The sequence below is a fragment of the Pleurodeles waltl genome, chromosome 9, assembly GCF_031143425.1.
Source record: "Pleurodeles waltl isolate 20211129_DDA chromosome 9, aPleWal1.hap1.20221129, whole genome shotgun sequence".
NCBI lineage: Eukaryota > Metazoa > Chordata > Amphibia > Caudata > Salamandridae > Pleurodeles > Pleurodeles waltl.
In genome coordinates, this window is record NC_090448.1 from 75,856,261 (window position 1) to 75,870,768 (window position 14,508).

At 40.8% G+C, this 14,508-nt stretch overlaps 1 protein-coding gene across 1 annotated transcript in view; it reads left to right on the forward strand.

Annotated features, from left to right (window-relative positions):
• The window catches only part of OXTR (oxytocin receptor), a 147,714-nt gene extending 134,449 nt beyond the window's left edge, over nt 1–13,265 (forward strand). Inside the window, exon 3 of the mRNA XM_069206337.1 lies at nt 12,287–13,265. Coding sequence (XP_069062438.1) covers nt 12,287–12,537 — 251 coding nt within the window. The 3' untranslated portion in view covers nt 12,538–13,265. The remainder of the gene's footprint in view (nt 1–12,286) is intronic.
• The last annotated feature ends 1,243 nt before the right edge of the window (nt 13,266–14,508 follow it).

Genomic DNA, 14,508 nt, shown 5'->3' on the forward strand with positions numbered 1-14,508 from the left:
GTTTAATGGCATTTCTTTCTTCCCCTTATCAACTGTATAGAGGCACTAGACAGGTATCTTCTTTTTCCCCTTATTTTCTATATTGCCCATTGATCCTCTATTAACTTTTATTCATACTTATAGGGAATAAACAGGCATTACCATAAATTATACCTTTTTAAAAGTTTCTGTTTATGCAGACAAGGTGTTGTTATATGTTAAGGACCCTGTAAATATTATTCCTATGATATTAGGTATTATTGATCATAATGGTGATTTTTTCCTTTAAACGTACTGGGCCTTATTACGATTTTGGCGGACGGAAACGCACATCTGCCAAAATCCCGATGGGGAGGTTGCCGCCATTATGGCTGCCTCCCCGCTGGGCCCACTTCAAGTTTCCCACTGGGTCAGCGGGTGGAAGCCTCAGTTTCCTACCACTGGCCCAGCAGGAAACAGCCTAAAGCATTGTTTTGAACTTGTAATCGAGCCGGCGGCTATGCTGCAGGTTGCACCAACACCCTCGCAATGTTCACCAGCTGCAAAGCAGACAGTGAACATTGCGATGGTGCTGGCCAGGAGGTCCACTGCACTGCACATGCCAAGTGCAGGGCCTCCCCTGGGCCACCTGCTCCTGTTCTCTGCCAGCCTTTTTGTGGGGGTGCTACCGCCATGAAATCACTGCCAGAGAATGAAGTTGGAATCCCCAGGGCAGCACTGCCCTGGCAGATTAGGACCGCCACGACTGCCAGACTGACGAAAAGTTGTGATCTGGCGGTGCTAGCGGTCCAACCATGGCACGACCGCCACTATCGCAATGTGGCTGCCGGACTGCTCCTGAGAGCGCCAGGGTCATAAGGACACCCGTTATGTGGAATACCACTGGTCGTAAGTATCCTGATATATTTTTTAAACACAACCAAAAAAGCAGTTGGTTTACTTTGCAAAAAATGATTAACTAACATCATGAAAAAATTAGACAAATGATCTTCCCTTAACTTATCATGGTGGGGGATATTGAGGCAATTAAAACGGTAAAGGCTCCACACGTGTTATAATTATTATCAATGTTGCCTCTTGTTTTTCCTTCATCTACAATACCACAACTTAAATGTAGGTATTTACAAACTACACAATTAGAAGGAGGTTTAGGTGTTTCAGATTTTAAGACATATAGGGGGTTATTCTAACTTTGGAGGAGTGTTAATCCGTCCCAAAAGTGACGGTAAAGTGACGGATATACCACCAGCCGTATTACGAGTTCCATAGGATATAATGGACTCGTAATACGGCTGGTGGTAAATCCGTCACTTTTCCGTCACTTTTGGGACGGATTAACACCTCCTCCAAAGTTAGAATAACCCCCATAATTTCTTCTTATTAATTGCATAAAAGCGTCTCTCTGTTTTCTAATCCCCACTTAACACCCTCATGGGTTTTACTTGAGAGAAATATTGTAGTGTTGTTTCATTTACCAGTCATTCTTACTATGTTAAAAAAACAAATGTTTCTTCTCCTATACCAAGTACTACTAAAATACTATATGAGGTTTGTATGCAACACTTAGTAACATAATTATATGTTTTAAACAGGTATCTACATTGAATAATTCCTAGAATAAGCTGAATACTTTGATCACTTATAGGTAAAAATTAATCAATGTCGGTATATTTTATATTTTAGATATTTTTCACAATAATATATTTTTATCTTTTTTTCTGATGTACAACCTAATTATCAGAATCGTGGTAAAATATTATAGACATGATACATTGTACAATGCAATTCTCTGTGCTTCCTATAGTTCTATACCAAATTCTCAATGTTCAGGTTCAGAGATGCTCTTTGGTATGCATAGGCATTCTGGTCATATTACGTCTAAAATGTATAAGAATTAACTTTTGAAAATTCTATCAATCTACTAAAAATAAATCAATTCTGGAATCCCATCTTCAATACTAACTACTCCATACAAACATAGGAAAAAATCTGGTTATGTAATACTTCAAATTGGTTTCCATCCTCTATATGTATGATCAATTCTTTTATATTCAATAATTGTTATGGACTCCTGTTAAGTTAGATAAGGTAAAACCTATTGATAAACCTGCCTGCCTGAATTGTAAAACTGAACTAGGCTCATTGAAGCATATGCTTTTGTGTAACCAGCTATCTGTAAATTGTGGTCTGATGTAAAATCTCTCAACCTTTTCATACTGATCATCCCATTACATTCAAAATCATTATTGATACATCTTCACTTATTACATTTCCATTTTTGTGTATGGATACAAAACTGTTTGATTTATTAATTTCTTCTGCTATTAAAATACTATGAATATGAAATCTCTGATATATATATCTTTAACAGCATAGTGAGATTGGATATTATATATGATAACTGGAATTGAATTCCTGTTTCGTAAGAATTAGAAACCAATCTTTAACACATCATTAGTTTGGAAGATTTTGGATGTTTCTCTTGATATTAATGAATATATTAAATTAAATAGGATTGTATTAGATAAGATTCTGTAAGTAGCCCTATATTTGTTTTAGGCTTTCCTGTTTTATGGATTATATAGAATTCTAATATACTTACACACTTTCTTCACTATTATGTCAGATATATTCTATGACGGATGACTATTTTGCTGCTATTTTTGTATGCCATTGTGTTATTAAATTACAAAAATCAATAAAATATTTTGAACAAAAAAACTCCTAAAATAATAAATCTCATAAGGCCTCATTTAGCAGTCGATCTGCTGCTGTGCGAAAAAAGCAAAGGGATATTGTTTTCTGTTGGGGGCAAAGACTGACCGCCATACTTAGACATCTCTATCGGTAGAAAGAGATTTCTGTGCATTCAGTTGAGCCTCTACAGCAGTGACTCCACTGAAAGCCCTGAAGTTATTCCGAACAAGCACCATATTTAATTTGTCTTCTCAGCAAAGTTTATTTTCTGAAAAAAAACACACCAACTAGTAATTAAAAAAAGAAATAAATGTACCTGAATGGTGGGAGATTTTTCCCAGAACGTGGGGCCTGTTTATGGTCAGCTCTGCAAGAATTTCTCCACTGGTGTGAACAGGGAAAATTGTATGATGAATCCCTATTTCAGGCAGAAGGTCAGAAGTACTACCTTCTGACTTCAATGACCCCATGTCAGACATGCGTTTGGTCAAAAGGTTCTGCTGGTCGACTCAATTTAGGCTCTGCCATCGAAAACATGGCACTTCTTTGAACTCAAAATAGAGCTGGAAAACCTCAAATTTGCCAGATGGGATAACTAGTGAATTTTTGATGGACTTTTACAGCTGCCAAACTCTAAATAAGGCACTTAATTCATAAACAAAATAAATAAATCTAAGCAAATTGCTATTAATTCAAGGTGGGCGGTGAGCTCCACACCGCTGGAAGAGCCAACTGAGTTTTTGTCACTCCACGGTCTGCTTGGAGTGTGGAATTTGGCCTAAAACTCTGCTAACCCTGGAGCAGAGTGGAGCTCACCATACTAGTATTATGGGTCACACATCGCAAGCACAGATTGACTGAGCTTGCTCTGTGTGGCCCATAACTAGTCTGCAGCTCAGTTATGGGCCACACAGTGCACTGCTTGCGCTGTGTGGCTTATAACTGGGCTGAACGTTATTCTGCCTGGCTTCTGTGTCTGTGTGGAGCTGCTGCTGAGGGGCAGTGCCAGCTCTGAATCCAGGCCTCCCTCCTTTTACTGTCCTCAGCGGCAGAGGGAGGCAGAAAGCCAGGCTACTGGCAATGGAGACCCTGGACCCAGACAGCATTTGAGGCAGGTAAGACCTGCCTTGTTTCACTTTCTCTTCTGTGTGCACATGGGGGCCGGCATTGGGCATTGACAGTATTTGCATATGAGGAGTGGGGGGGCGGGTCTGTGCTTGGAAAAAAGGAAACATACAGTCAGAGCTCCACTTGAAAAGAACCTCTCTCCCCAGAGTCCCTGGGAAAGGAAGTGATGTTATGGGGTACGGTGCTGGGGCCAACAGGGAGAGGTGGTGACTGGGGGAGCATCTGCTGCTGAGTGGTAGTCCGGGAGCCCCCGCCAGATGTGTGTAGTCTGAAAGGGTCCCTTAGAGCCCAGTGGCAAGCAAGGCTAGGCACTTTGTGAAAATACCAGGCTGCTGATGGTGAGCCGGTTTGCTACTGACTAATGCTGGGCCCTAAAGAGCAGTCTGATGATGAGTGTAAGTGCAGAAGAAGTGATTGCAAGGCTGGTGCAAGACAGGGGGTGTGCTTTGCCCTCCGTAGCAAGTTTGTGAAGGAGGGCAGTTGATGAAAGGAAGCGTGCAGGACAGGTGGAGACTCGGGCCTGATCTCGAAAGCGCTAAGCAGGGTCGGGCCGTCCAGTCCTGCTTCGCACTTCCAAGATCGGGTGCAAAAGCCAGGGTGGTACTAGTAGCCAGGTGGAACTACACTGCACGTGGAACTCCGCAGAATTCCAGTGAGTTTTTAACCAATTCTGAGGAATTCCACGGAATAGAACTCCGTGAGCTCTGCCCGGGCCTTCTATTAATTTCCAGAAAAAGTGATTTGAAAAGATTTTCAAAGAGTTTGATTTAACACTGTCTGCTGACTCTTCCAACAGGGATTGTGGTGTGAAATTGGAACAAAAAATACATTTTCGAAGTCAATTAGGGAAGTCATTTTCAATTTTACACTGAGTCATAATGTCATAACTAAACTCTTTTAAATAGGTATTGTATGTTACTAGGCTTAATGTTATTACTCCAGTCACACATCGAATACAGGTATATCCACCAATCTAGAAGATGCATAAGCATTGATAAAACCATTGCAGCATCATCACTCACAACAACATCTTAAACCCGCAGCACAACAAATTAAACACAGTCATTCAACCAAGAGACAGACCAGAGTAACATACCCATAACAAATTATCACATGCCAAATCATGCCATAGTTTATGATGGAAACATTGAAAACAAAATACAAAATCACATATAGACTGCAGAAAGTGGTGCAACCCCATACCAGTGGCAGAGTGTATGCTATCCAAATGCAATAATGTAACATTAATAATATTATTGCCATTGTTTTGGTGTTAAAACAATTGTATGGCATGGTAAAATTTGTATAGTGCTGACAAAACCACAAAATGCTGTAATGCATATCAAGTTCCTAACAGCCTTTTTGAAGTACATGGTTGTGAGTTGCAGTATGGATTATTTGGGATGTATTGGGTTTGGTACATGAGGATCAGAGACATGCTTTTGTCATAGTGCAGCAATCAGGCAGCTGTGCATAAGCATGAAGTCCTGCAGGAAGTGTGAGAATACACTAGCCTGTACCTGCAGGTTCCTACCGTTTATTTAGGAGTGGTCTTTATCCTACAGTTATAATTATATTATCAACCATAGAAGGATGCACATCTGAGTGTCTTTGCACTGAAATTCAAAGCTATAACCTGGTTGTCATGTGCTCTGATGAGGGGCAATTCTTACCTCTTAGGTCAGATTTTAAGCCAATATGAACAAACAGCTTGCTCGAGATCCAGCTGTAGTTTAGTCATCTGCCTTTTTCAAGAATGCGTGACATCACTGCTGCATAAGAAAGAGGGCTTCTGAATTGCTAGGTGCTGGCTACAAAAGCAGATGTAAGTGTTTCTCTGCTCTATAGATAGCAAAGGCTAAATTGGATTGTGCTGGAAAAAGCCTTCTCTGCAGGGTCACCCCCAAAAGTGTTGTCTTCCTCCTACTTTTTATGAATTTGTTTTTGTAGGCCTTAGGATCTATGCACTTTACCACTGGTAACCAGTGCTAAAGTGCTTGTGCTCACTTCCTAAAACATGGTTTGATTGGCATATACTCAATTGGCATAATTTACTTATACGTCCCTAGTAAAGTGCACTACATGCCCCCAGGGCCTGGAAATTAAATGCTGCTAGTGGGTTTGTAGCACTGATTCTGCCACCCACTTAAGCAGCCCTTTAAACATGTCTCAGGTCTGTGTGTGCAGTTTAAACTGCCATGTTTACTTGACTTTAAAAACTCTTGCCAAGCCTTAAACCTCCCTTTTATTATACATAAATCATCCCTAAGGTAGGCCCTAGGTAGGTAGCCCATAGGGCAAGGTGCTGTATAAATAGAAGGCAGGACATACACTTTTAAGTTTTACATTTCCTGGTAGTGAAAAACTCTCAAATTTGTTTTTCACTACTGTGAGGCCTACCCCTTTTATAGGATAACATTGGGTATTCCTTATAACATTTAACATACTGAAATTCCTAAATGAGAAGGAATGGATCTGCCATTTGTGATACCTGTAGGATTGTAATGTTTTCACTGTTTGAAGTGTTGCACAAATACTTTGCACATTGCCTCTTAAGTTACGCTTAACTGTTCTGTGCCAAGCTACCCGGGGCTGACCAAAGGTTACTTGGGGTGTGTCAGTGATTTACTCTGACTAGTATTGTGGTTGCTGTTTGGATAAGGTGAATACCTCTGGCAACCAGAAAACACATTTCTAACAACCTAGGAACTAAAACTAGGCAAACAATTTCATGTCAGCTCCATGTTGTCACAATTTATGCTAAGCCACAATAGTCCAAACATAGTAGCTATAGAAAGTGTGGCGTAATACACAGGAGCACTAGTTCTCGGAAACAGTAAAGTATAGATGAACCTTTAAGAAAAAGTAAATCATAGATAAACCTTTAAGAAACCTGTGTGCTGCTCCGGGTTATGTTTTGTTTGGATGAGTTAGTAGGATAGACTGAGGATTCAGTGCTTCAGTTTAAAAAGGCTTCTTCTTTTGCACTTATGGGTGTTCATTATAAGTGGCCAGATATGGGATGTGATAACTATTGCAGATGATTCAATCTGCTAGGTTTGGAATTTATCTGGTGTATCAATTAACACATAGCATGAGCTTTTCTTGCACATTTGGGTCATAACGCGACGTTTGACGCTTAGCATAACCAAATTCACATGCCCTAGTAGTTAGTGGAGATTACCCCCCCCCCCCTTAATTGTGGCAGGTTTGACCTGTTGTAATTTACCTGGAGAAAATTGCAGGGCTGTAGTGCTTGCCCCAAAAATTCAAAAGTTCCATATGTATGTTAAGAGAAGTTACAGCACATAACACACCTCTCTTAGTGGATGCCTTATTCTATCCCTACAGTCAAAATAAAAGAGCTATTCAACAAATCATAAATTAAGGAGCAATTAGAAAGCTGAGACTGAAAGAGCCCCAGGAGAAAAGATCATAAAGCAATATTTCACAGTGCAGCGATTGTACTCCGTGGAAATATTTACCATCGCCAGGTAACGCAGTATTTTCCAAGTGTCTATCCTCTTTGTGGTTTCACAAAAAAAGTTTCTACTAACGACATAACGTTGTATGTGTGATCATAAGGAGATTTATTGGCCTATCATGCGCGGCGGCCTTTATTTGATTAAATAATTCTATATTAATAGCTATTTATACAAGAATCTGATTGTTCTGATGCCCATGGCCGAGCCTGCGGACGTGCAGCCTGCGAGATCTGCCCAGCTTGAATGATAGCTCTGTTGTATGAGACATGTTGATGAACCGCTGTGCAATTTGAAGGTTAGTTACGCAGCGTAAAAACGAGTAACTTGAGCAATAGCTCTGCTGTGCGAGATGGGAGTCTGTAAAAGTTGTGTCAGAATATCCCAAACTATAATGTGGCCTGACAAATATATATCGCTCCAGTGGGTGCAGACTGGAATGATGGCTCTGCCGTCAGTGTAGTGAATCCGAATTATGTGTGCAGTTTTAAAGAAAGCCTTCTTGTTTGGCACATGCATGTGCATGATCGGTACAACTTGAAATATAGATATGTTGTATAGGACCTGTCTGCAATATATCTGGCTACTGGAATAATGGATTCACTGTGACACAGACATGAGCCTACAAGATATTAGCAACCTCGAGACAGCTATGCTGTGCACAACATAAATATGCAAGATACAGGCAACCCAAGGAATATGCAAGATATATGCAACCCTACGTGCAAGACTTGAATAGAAAAGATTTATGAGACCTTCCAGACGGAAAGGGGAGTGATTGCCCGGCAGGAGCGGCTCGCAGGGCGTGGAAGGGACAGGGTCGCACGATGGGGGAGGATTAACATTAAAATAAACTAAATTAGAAAAATAAAACACTTACCTTGCTTCTCGCCCCACCCGCGCTTCTCCTTTGTCTTGCTGCAGGCACAGGCTCCCATCCTGCACTGCAGCCAATCCTGACGCTGCTCAAAGCAGCATCAGGATTGGCTGGGAATGGCCAACCAGGGCGGTCTCAGGCAGACTGGGAGCCTGTGCAGGCTCTCTCCAGCCCGGCATGTTGCAGGCCTGGAGAGAGCCCCTGCGCATCTGAGGGGGAGTGCTGACCGCTCCCCCTCGCTGCTTGTCACCCCGTGGCCCCCCCTTTAAAAGAAAAGGATAATAAACTTTGTTTATTATCTTTTTCTTTCAAAGGTTTTGCATCTGCCGCTGCTGGAGGGGGGGGTGGCGATTCTCTGCCCTAATGGAGGAGCCGTCCCTGTTGCCCGGTCCTGTGTACACCCTCCCAAAGAATTACAATCTAAATAATCTAAGAGTAGATAGTTTGATGGGTTCAGCACCACTCAACCGATTAGGCGGATGTCACCGGGTCACCAGGCACATTAGAATATCAGAAGCAGGTGCCCTCACTCACCATTTGATGACATGCCTCATCCTTGGGCATTGCTCCTCATTAGGCCAGCGATGCAATGCCTGACAGGCCCCAAAAGCAGGCTCTTTGCCGGAGGTCTTTTATCCTTAGTTGCCAAAGTGAGTAAAAAGTGAAGAGGACTGTAAAATGTTTGGTTAAAATTGACTATAGGTACCAGAATGAAAGAAAATAATTAATATGATAATTAATAGAGACTTATGTCAAGGTTAAAAATAATAGGGAAAATGTAGGATATAATGACTTATTTTCCTCAGTGAAGTGAGAAGGAAAGGGGCTCCCCAAATTCAAACTGTGAATGTGTCCTTGATAGATTTATGTTGCCACCCACAAATAAGTTTATGTAGACATCTGGAAGCTTATTGGTGAAGATCTATTATAATATAACCTGTGTAGCACTTTCCACATATAAAAATGATAAATAATGTTTTTTTCTTTCAAACCAAGTTAAATTAATGTTATGCTCTTGTACAATCGAGACAGTTTCACATTTGAACTATGGAAATCTGGATCCCTAGTTTGTACACGTTTTTACTTGTTCTGTACATAGTTATACATTTATTAGATGGGGCTATCACTATGTAAGTGGATTTTGAATGTGATATTTTGCACCTATTCTTCTTTTCTGTGTAACATTCTTCTTAGCATATGACTGAAAGGAAGATATGCCCAGACCTATAATCTGCTCTTGCTTTTATCTTTAAACTCAAGCCGCACCTAATTGATTGCCCTGCATTAAAATGGTTCTGTCCAGCGGACACCTGGCCTAGCATATCAGTCTGAACTGTTATTATTTAAGCAGGATCAAGTCTACTTTGCATTTGGTTTTCTCTGTCCTGAGTGGCATAGAATTCAATAAAGATGGAGTGGCGTGCGCACTCTGACCATTTACCAGTACTGAAATTATTTTAAAGTATCAGACGAATCACATTTTGTATTTCTGAGTTCTCTGCTGCATTAGAACTTTCCATTATGCCCAAAATGGAAATCTAACAATATTCAGAGATGAAAAGATTATTGTGTGCTAGCAGCGTTGGCTTGTCAAAAACAACTCTTCAGAAATTGCACCCTGTGTACTAGCAATCTCCACGATACAGAAACCCTAAATAAATGTCTTCTTGGACATAATAAGAGTTAATGATAACATTCTAAGAAGTAAATCAAAATCTATGTCTGAGTTTTTTGTATATAAGAGACAAGATATGCAGGTTTAACATTTTAGATGTATATTCGCTAAAAATGTGATTATTGCATAAATCAGAGAGGCAAATCTTTATATATAGTTCAGTGCTCATTTCTGAAAATGAATAGACCCAGAGAAAGGAATGATTTTGACAAATGAAAGGGATAAGTAATTGTTCTAGTGACAGTTTCTTTTTATAGGTTGCCGTCTATGAGGTTGTGTGGGAATCAAACTATAACTGTAAAATTATATGGCTCATGCCATTGCATTTCATATTTTGCTTTGAGTTGCTACAAGAGCTTCTGCCACGAAGAAAAAATACGAGTCTAGCTTTCATGCCATATCCAGTATATTCATATAAACCAGAGGAGCAGCATTTAAAAAGTTTCATAAAGAAGTCAAAGTGCTTTGACACGTGCAGCTGGTACATTATTAGCATTTGGAAACACCTGTCGTTGATAATAAAGTCCTGAAATTGAACATTTTTAAAGACCATTGCAGGACATATGACATCCCTCCTGCTATCAAGATAAAAGTGTGCATGACCCCGGACCAAATAGATTACTAATAGTTGACATTCCCATCTGCTGGCACCATTACTTCATAGTATTCATAACCATTGATGATGCCTTGGTTCTTGATAATGAGCAGGAACCGTGAAAATAATTTTGCTTACGGCAGTGTCTGGATTGGTACAGTTTTAAAAGATGGGGTCTAGGGTCTTTGGAATGGAAGGAGATGATTAGCTAAACCTAGGCATACTATTGTGTTAAGGGGTACGAGTAAGCCATGAATATTTCTAGTTCTGTCCTTATTATGGCTGTCCAGTCATGTCATGTATGTCCAGAACAGTACACTCACCCTTCTTAATTGGCAGCATCTACAAGGTTTTCGAAGTTAATTTCATTTGTGACCTACTCGTATAGAGCTGGAAAACGCATTAAAATACACAAATAGGTAACAGTCAGAAGATATCCAAACATGCTGTAAGTATAGTAATCTTCAAACTGTAGTTAGATCATGTAAAGGGATAGGTTAATGTACATTACTTTAGACTAAAAAATAAGGAGCAGTATTTGGCATGGTGGCTAATTGTTGGATTCCCTGGGGATAAGTTACAAGCTGTATTGAAAAGGTTTGAGATTATTCCTACCGGTTACCATTCAACAATGTTGAATTTCTATCGAAACTACATTGTGTCACAGCTTAGTAATAAATAGAGCAAACTTGATGGGATCATGTGTATTTTTAGAAATGTCATTGGCGTGTACATTGATTTCACTCACAACATTACTGTGTTGGAATTAAATGAAGTTAGCTATTTGTTACAATTTCTTGTATCAGATGATAATATTGACGTCAGATCAATAACTGATTTAGTTATGCAGACAGTATTGGTTGCTGTGACTACATATGACATCACAATTGATATCATAGATGCTGTCACTGAGCACAGTGCATGACAGGAACACTGATACCTTCAAGGACACTGCAGATCATATCACATGTTAGATCACAGTAAACAAAATTAATTTGTAACACTATAATTCTGTAGCCAGAGCTACATGACACCTTTGATTCTGTTCAATCTAAGATATATAGGGCCCAATTTTGAGTTTGGTGGGTGGAAAACTCCGTCTGCCAAACTTCCTGCCAGAGGCATAAAGAGTTTCCCACTAGGTCAGCAGGTGGAAACCTGAGTTTCCTCCGACTGGCATAGCAGCAAACAGGTTACAGCATTGTGTCCGGTCCGTAATCGAGCCGGCGACAATGCTGTAGCCTGCAGGGTGCACCAGCACCCTCGCAATGTTCACTGTCTGCTTTGCGAGAGTGCATGGGCAGTGCAGGGGCTCCCCTGTGGCCCCCTGCACCAGTTCTCTGCCAGCCTTTTCATGTTGGTCTTATCGCCATGAAAAGGCTGGCAGAGAACGAAGTTGTAGTCCCCAGGGCAGCGCTGCTTGCAGCGCTGCCCTAGTGGATTAGGACTGTCACCTACCTCCAGACTGCCGGGATCTCTGATCCTGGCAAAGCTGGCAGCTACCTAGTGGCCCTACCGCAAGGGCTGTAATGTGATGGATGGACCGCCACATTGGCGGCTGTTCAACCTCCACTGCAAGTCTGGCGGTCTAGTGACCCCCAGACTCATAATGAGGCCCAGAGTCTCTAAAGACTTTGTTGTCAAAACTAGCTCATCTGAAACCTAAGGATAATTAGAGAATAAACTAGAATGTCTGAGAGTGCGCAGTGGATTGGAAGTACTTCTAAAGTTCAATATGTGAGGTCAGGAAATGTAGAAATGGGTACAGTAGCCTAATGTTCAATGTAATTCTGGAATGCTTTTTGACATTTATTTAACTAACATTTCATTGTTTCTTGTTTAATGTCTTACAGCATCCTTGTTTATCATTGCAATGCTACTGGGAAGCCTAAACAGCTGCTGCAACCCCTGGATTTACATGCTCTTTACAGGACACCTCTTTCATGACCTCTTGCAGCGCTTCCTCTGCTGCTCTGCTCATTACTTAAAATCCAAGCAGCAAGTAGCTGATCCCAGCATCTCCAGCAGGAAAAGCAATTCCACCTTTGTCCTGAGTCGCAAGAGTTCCAGCCAGAAGAGCATAGCACAGACATCCTCAGCATGAGACATGACACAGCTTCATGAACGAAGACAACAAGAAGTAGAATATAGTCTTCAGACTTTGGTCAAATTAGGACTCTTTTGTAAGGTCATCAAATAAGACACTTTTTAGGTCAGGCACCTGTCCTATCCTGCATGAAATGCCTCATCCTTACACCATTACAGGCTAAGACGCTATCATACCAAAGTGGAAAGAGACACCAACATTCTCTCATGAATCAAGACAAATGTTCTTGTGAATTGAGGCTCCTCCAGAGAGCTCTTGTGAAACAAGGTACCATTATCTCATGAATCAGGGCATGTTTTTACTGATAAACATTATGGAAGAAGACGTGTTCACATTACTAACAAAGAGACTTCTACGCTTGGATGTGGGATGGGCACCTCCAGATTGTGAAAAGGAGCACATTTACATTAACATGATTCATGATTTCAGAAAATGTCCCAGGGTAACCATAATGCCCAGTTATGGGAAGTTTTCATATCCACCTGGATAAACATCTATGTGTACTTCTTGACTGAGATATGGCCAAGTGTTTTCCAAGGGCCAAGGTACCACAATATTCACTTGGACAAAGGCAGAGCTTTCTTTTTTCTTTATCGAATACATAGTTGTTTTACAAAAGCTTGATCAAAAAAAGTTTTATATGTATATAAATATATATGCTTACTGTTGTACATTTGTAAATTATATGTTCAATTTATACAGAAATAAAAAAGAGAGGTAATTGAGAGATTCATTTGCAGTTTTGTTATTTCAATTCCCTCTCTCTGTACCCGTTTGAGGAAAGATGAATTTTTAACAAAGATCAAAATTAACAGGGGACGGCAGCAGGGGTGTCTTGCTGAGGGAGACCTGCCTGTTTGGCTCATCCCAGGAGATGTGTAGCTTTTAAAGTTGTGTGTACTACAAGCAGCTTAAACTCTGTAAATCCCGCCAAAGTAAATCACTACATTCAATATTGAATCACTCTTGGCCACCCCTCTCTTCAAAAAGTTCCAAATTGGCGGAAGCTCTTTCGAAGTGCCTCTGGCATGACTACAACTGACTTTTATAGAGACTTAAAAAGGTGTATTAACTGCATGTTGCAAGGATTGCAAGTCAACTTGAAAGGTAGGGAACATCAGTACAAGAATCAATGACCATCAGGGTCAGCATAAAAGACTCTTGTGAAAATGAGAATGGCTTGAGAGCGCTGTTGTCTCTCCTCTCTGAACATATCCATTCGTAATCTGTTATGCACAAGCAAACTTGCACGTTTGTGCAATGAGTGCAGTCCTCTTATCTGGGCTCTTCATCCTGAAAAGTGTAGGGCGAGCACATCAGCGCGTCATGGGGTTTTCTCCATGGCCTGAGTGTAGGAGAGAGTTCTGTGACAGTATGGGGTGAAGGAGTTGTAGTTAGACCAATGTAACTGACGAAAAATGCTACATACTGTTTTGAAAGACCCAATTCTCCTCATAATTCCACTGAAATATTAATGCAGAGAGGTTCAGTGTTGTGTTGTTTAATGTTATCCCCAGCATACTGCCTCTGCCAGTCCCCTATGTCTTGTTCCGTCCCCTAAGCACCTCCATTATGTTCTTATTCTAATTACCGAAAATATCAGATGGAAATGTTGTCCAATTTAATGGTACTCGGGTTTGCAGCACCAGAAGGATAGAAGGCATCAATTTGGCAGGATTTGAACTTGTTAATCCCCGTTCACTGGGGATCTCAACGGTGCTTAGTTCACTGAGCCATCTTGCTTTGCCTTATTGAAGTGAGGTATTTTCATTGTAAGTGGCTTGCCACTGTATTGTACTGCAGAGATGTAGAATTTATACAGTGCATCAAACCCCAGAGTAGGTTATGAAGCACTCTTATTTACATTTAGTTCCTGTGTGCCCTTTTGCAATGTACATTTGACAGGCCATGGGTTGTTTTTTGGCCAACATGAATGGTGCTGTACGTGGTGCCTCGGGATAGGAAACT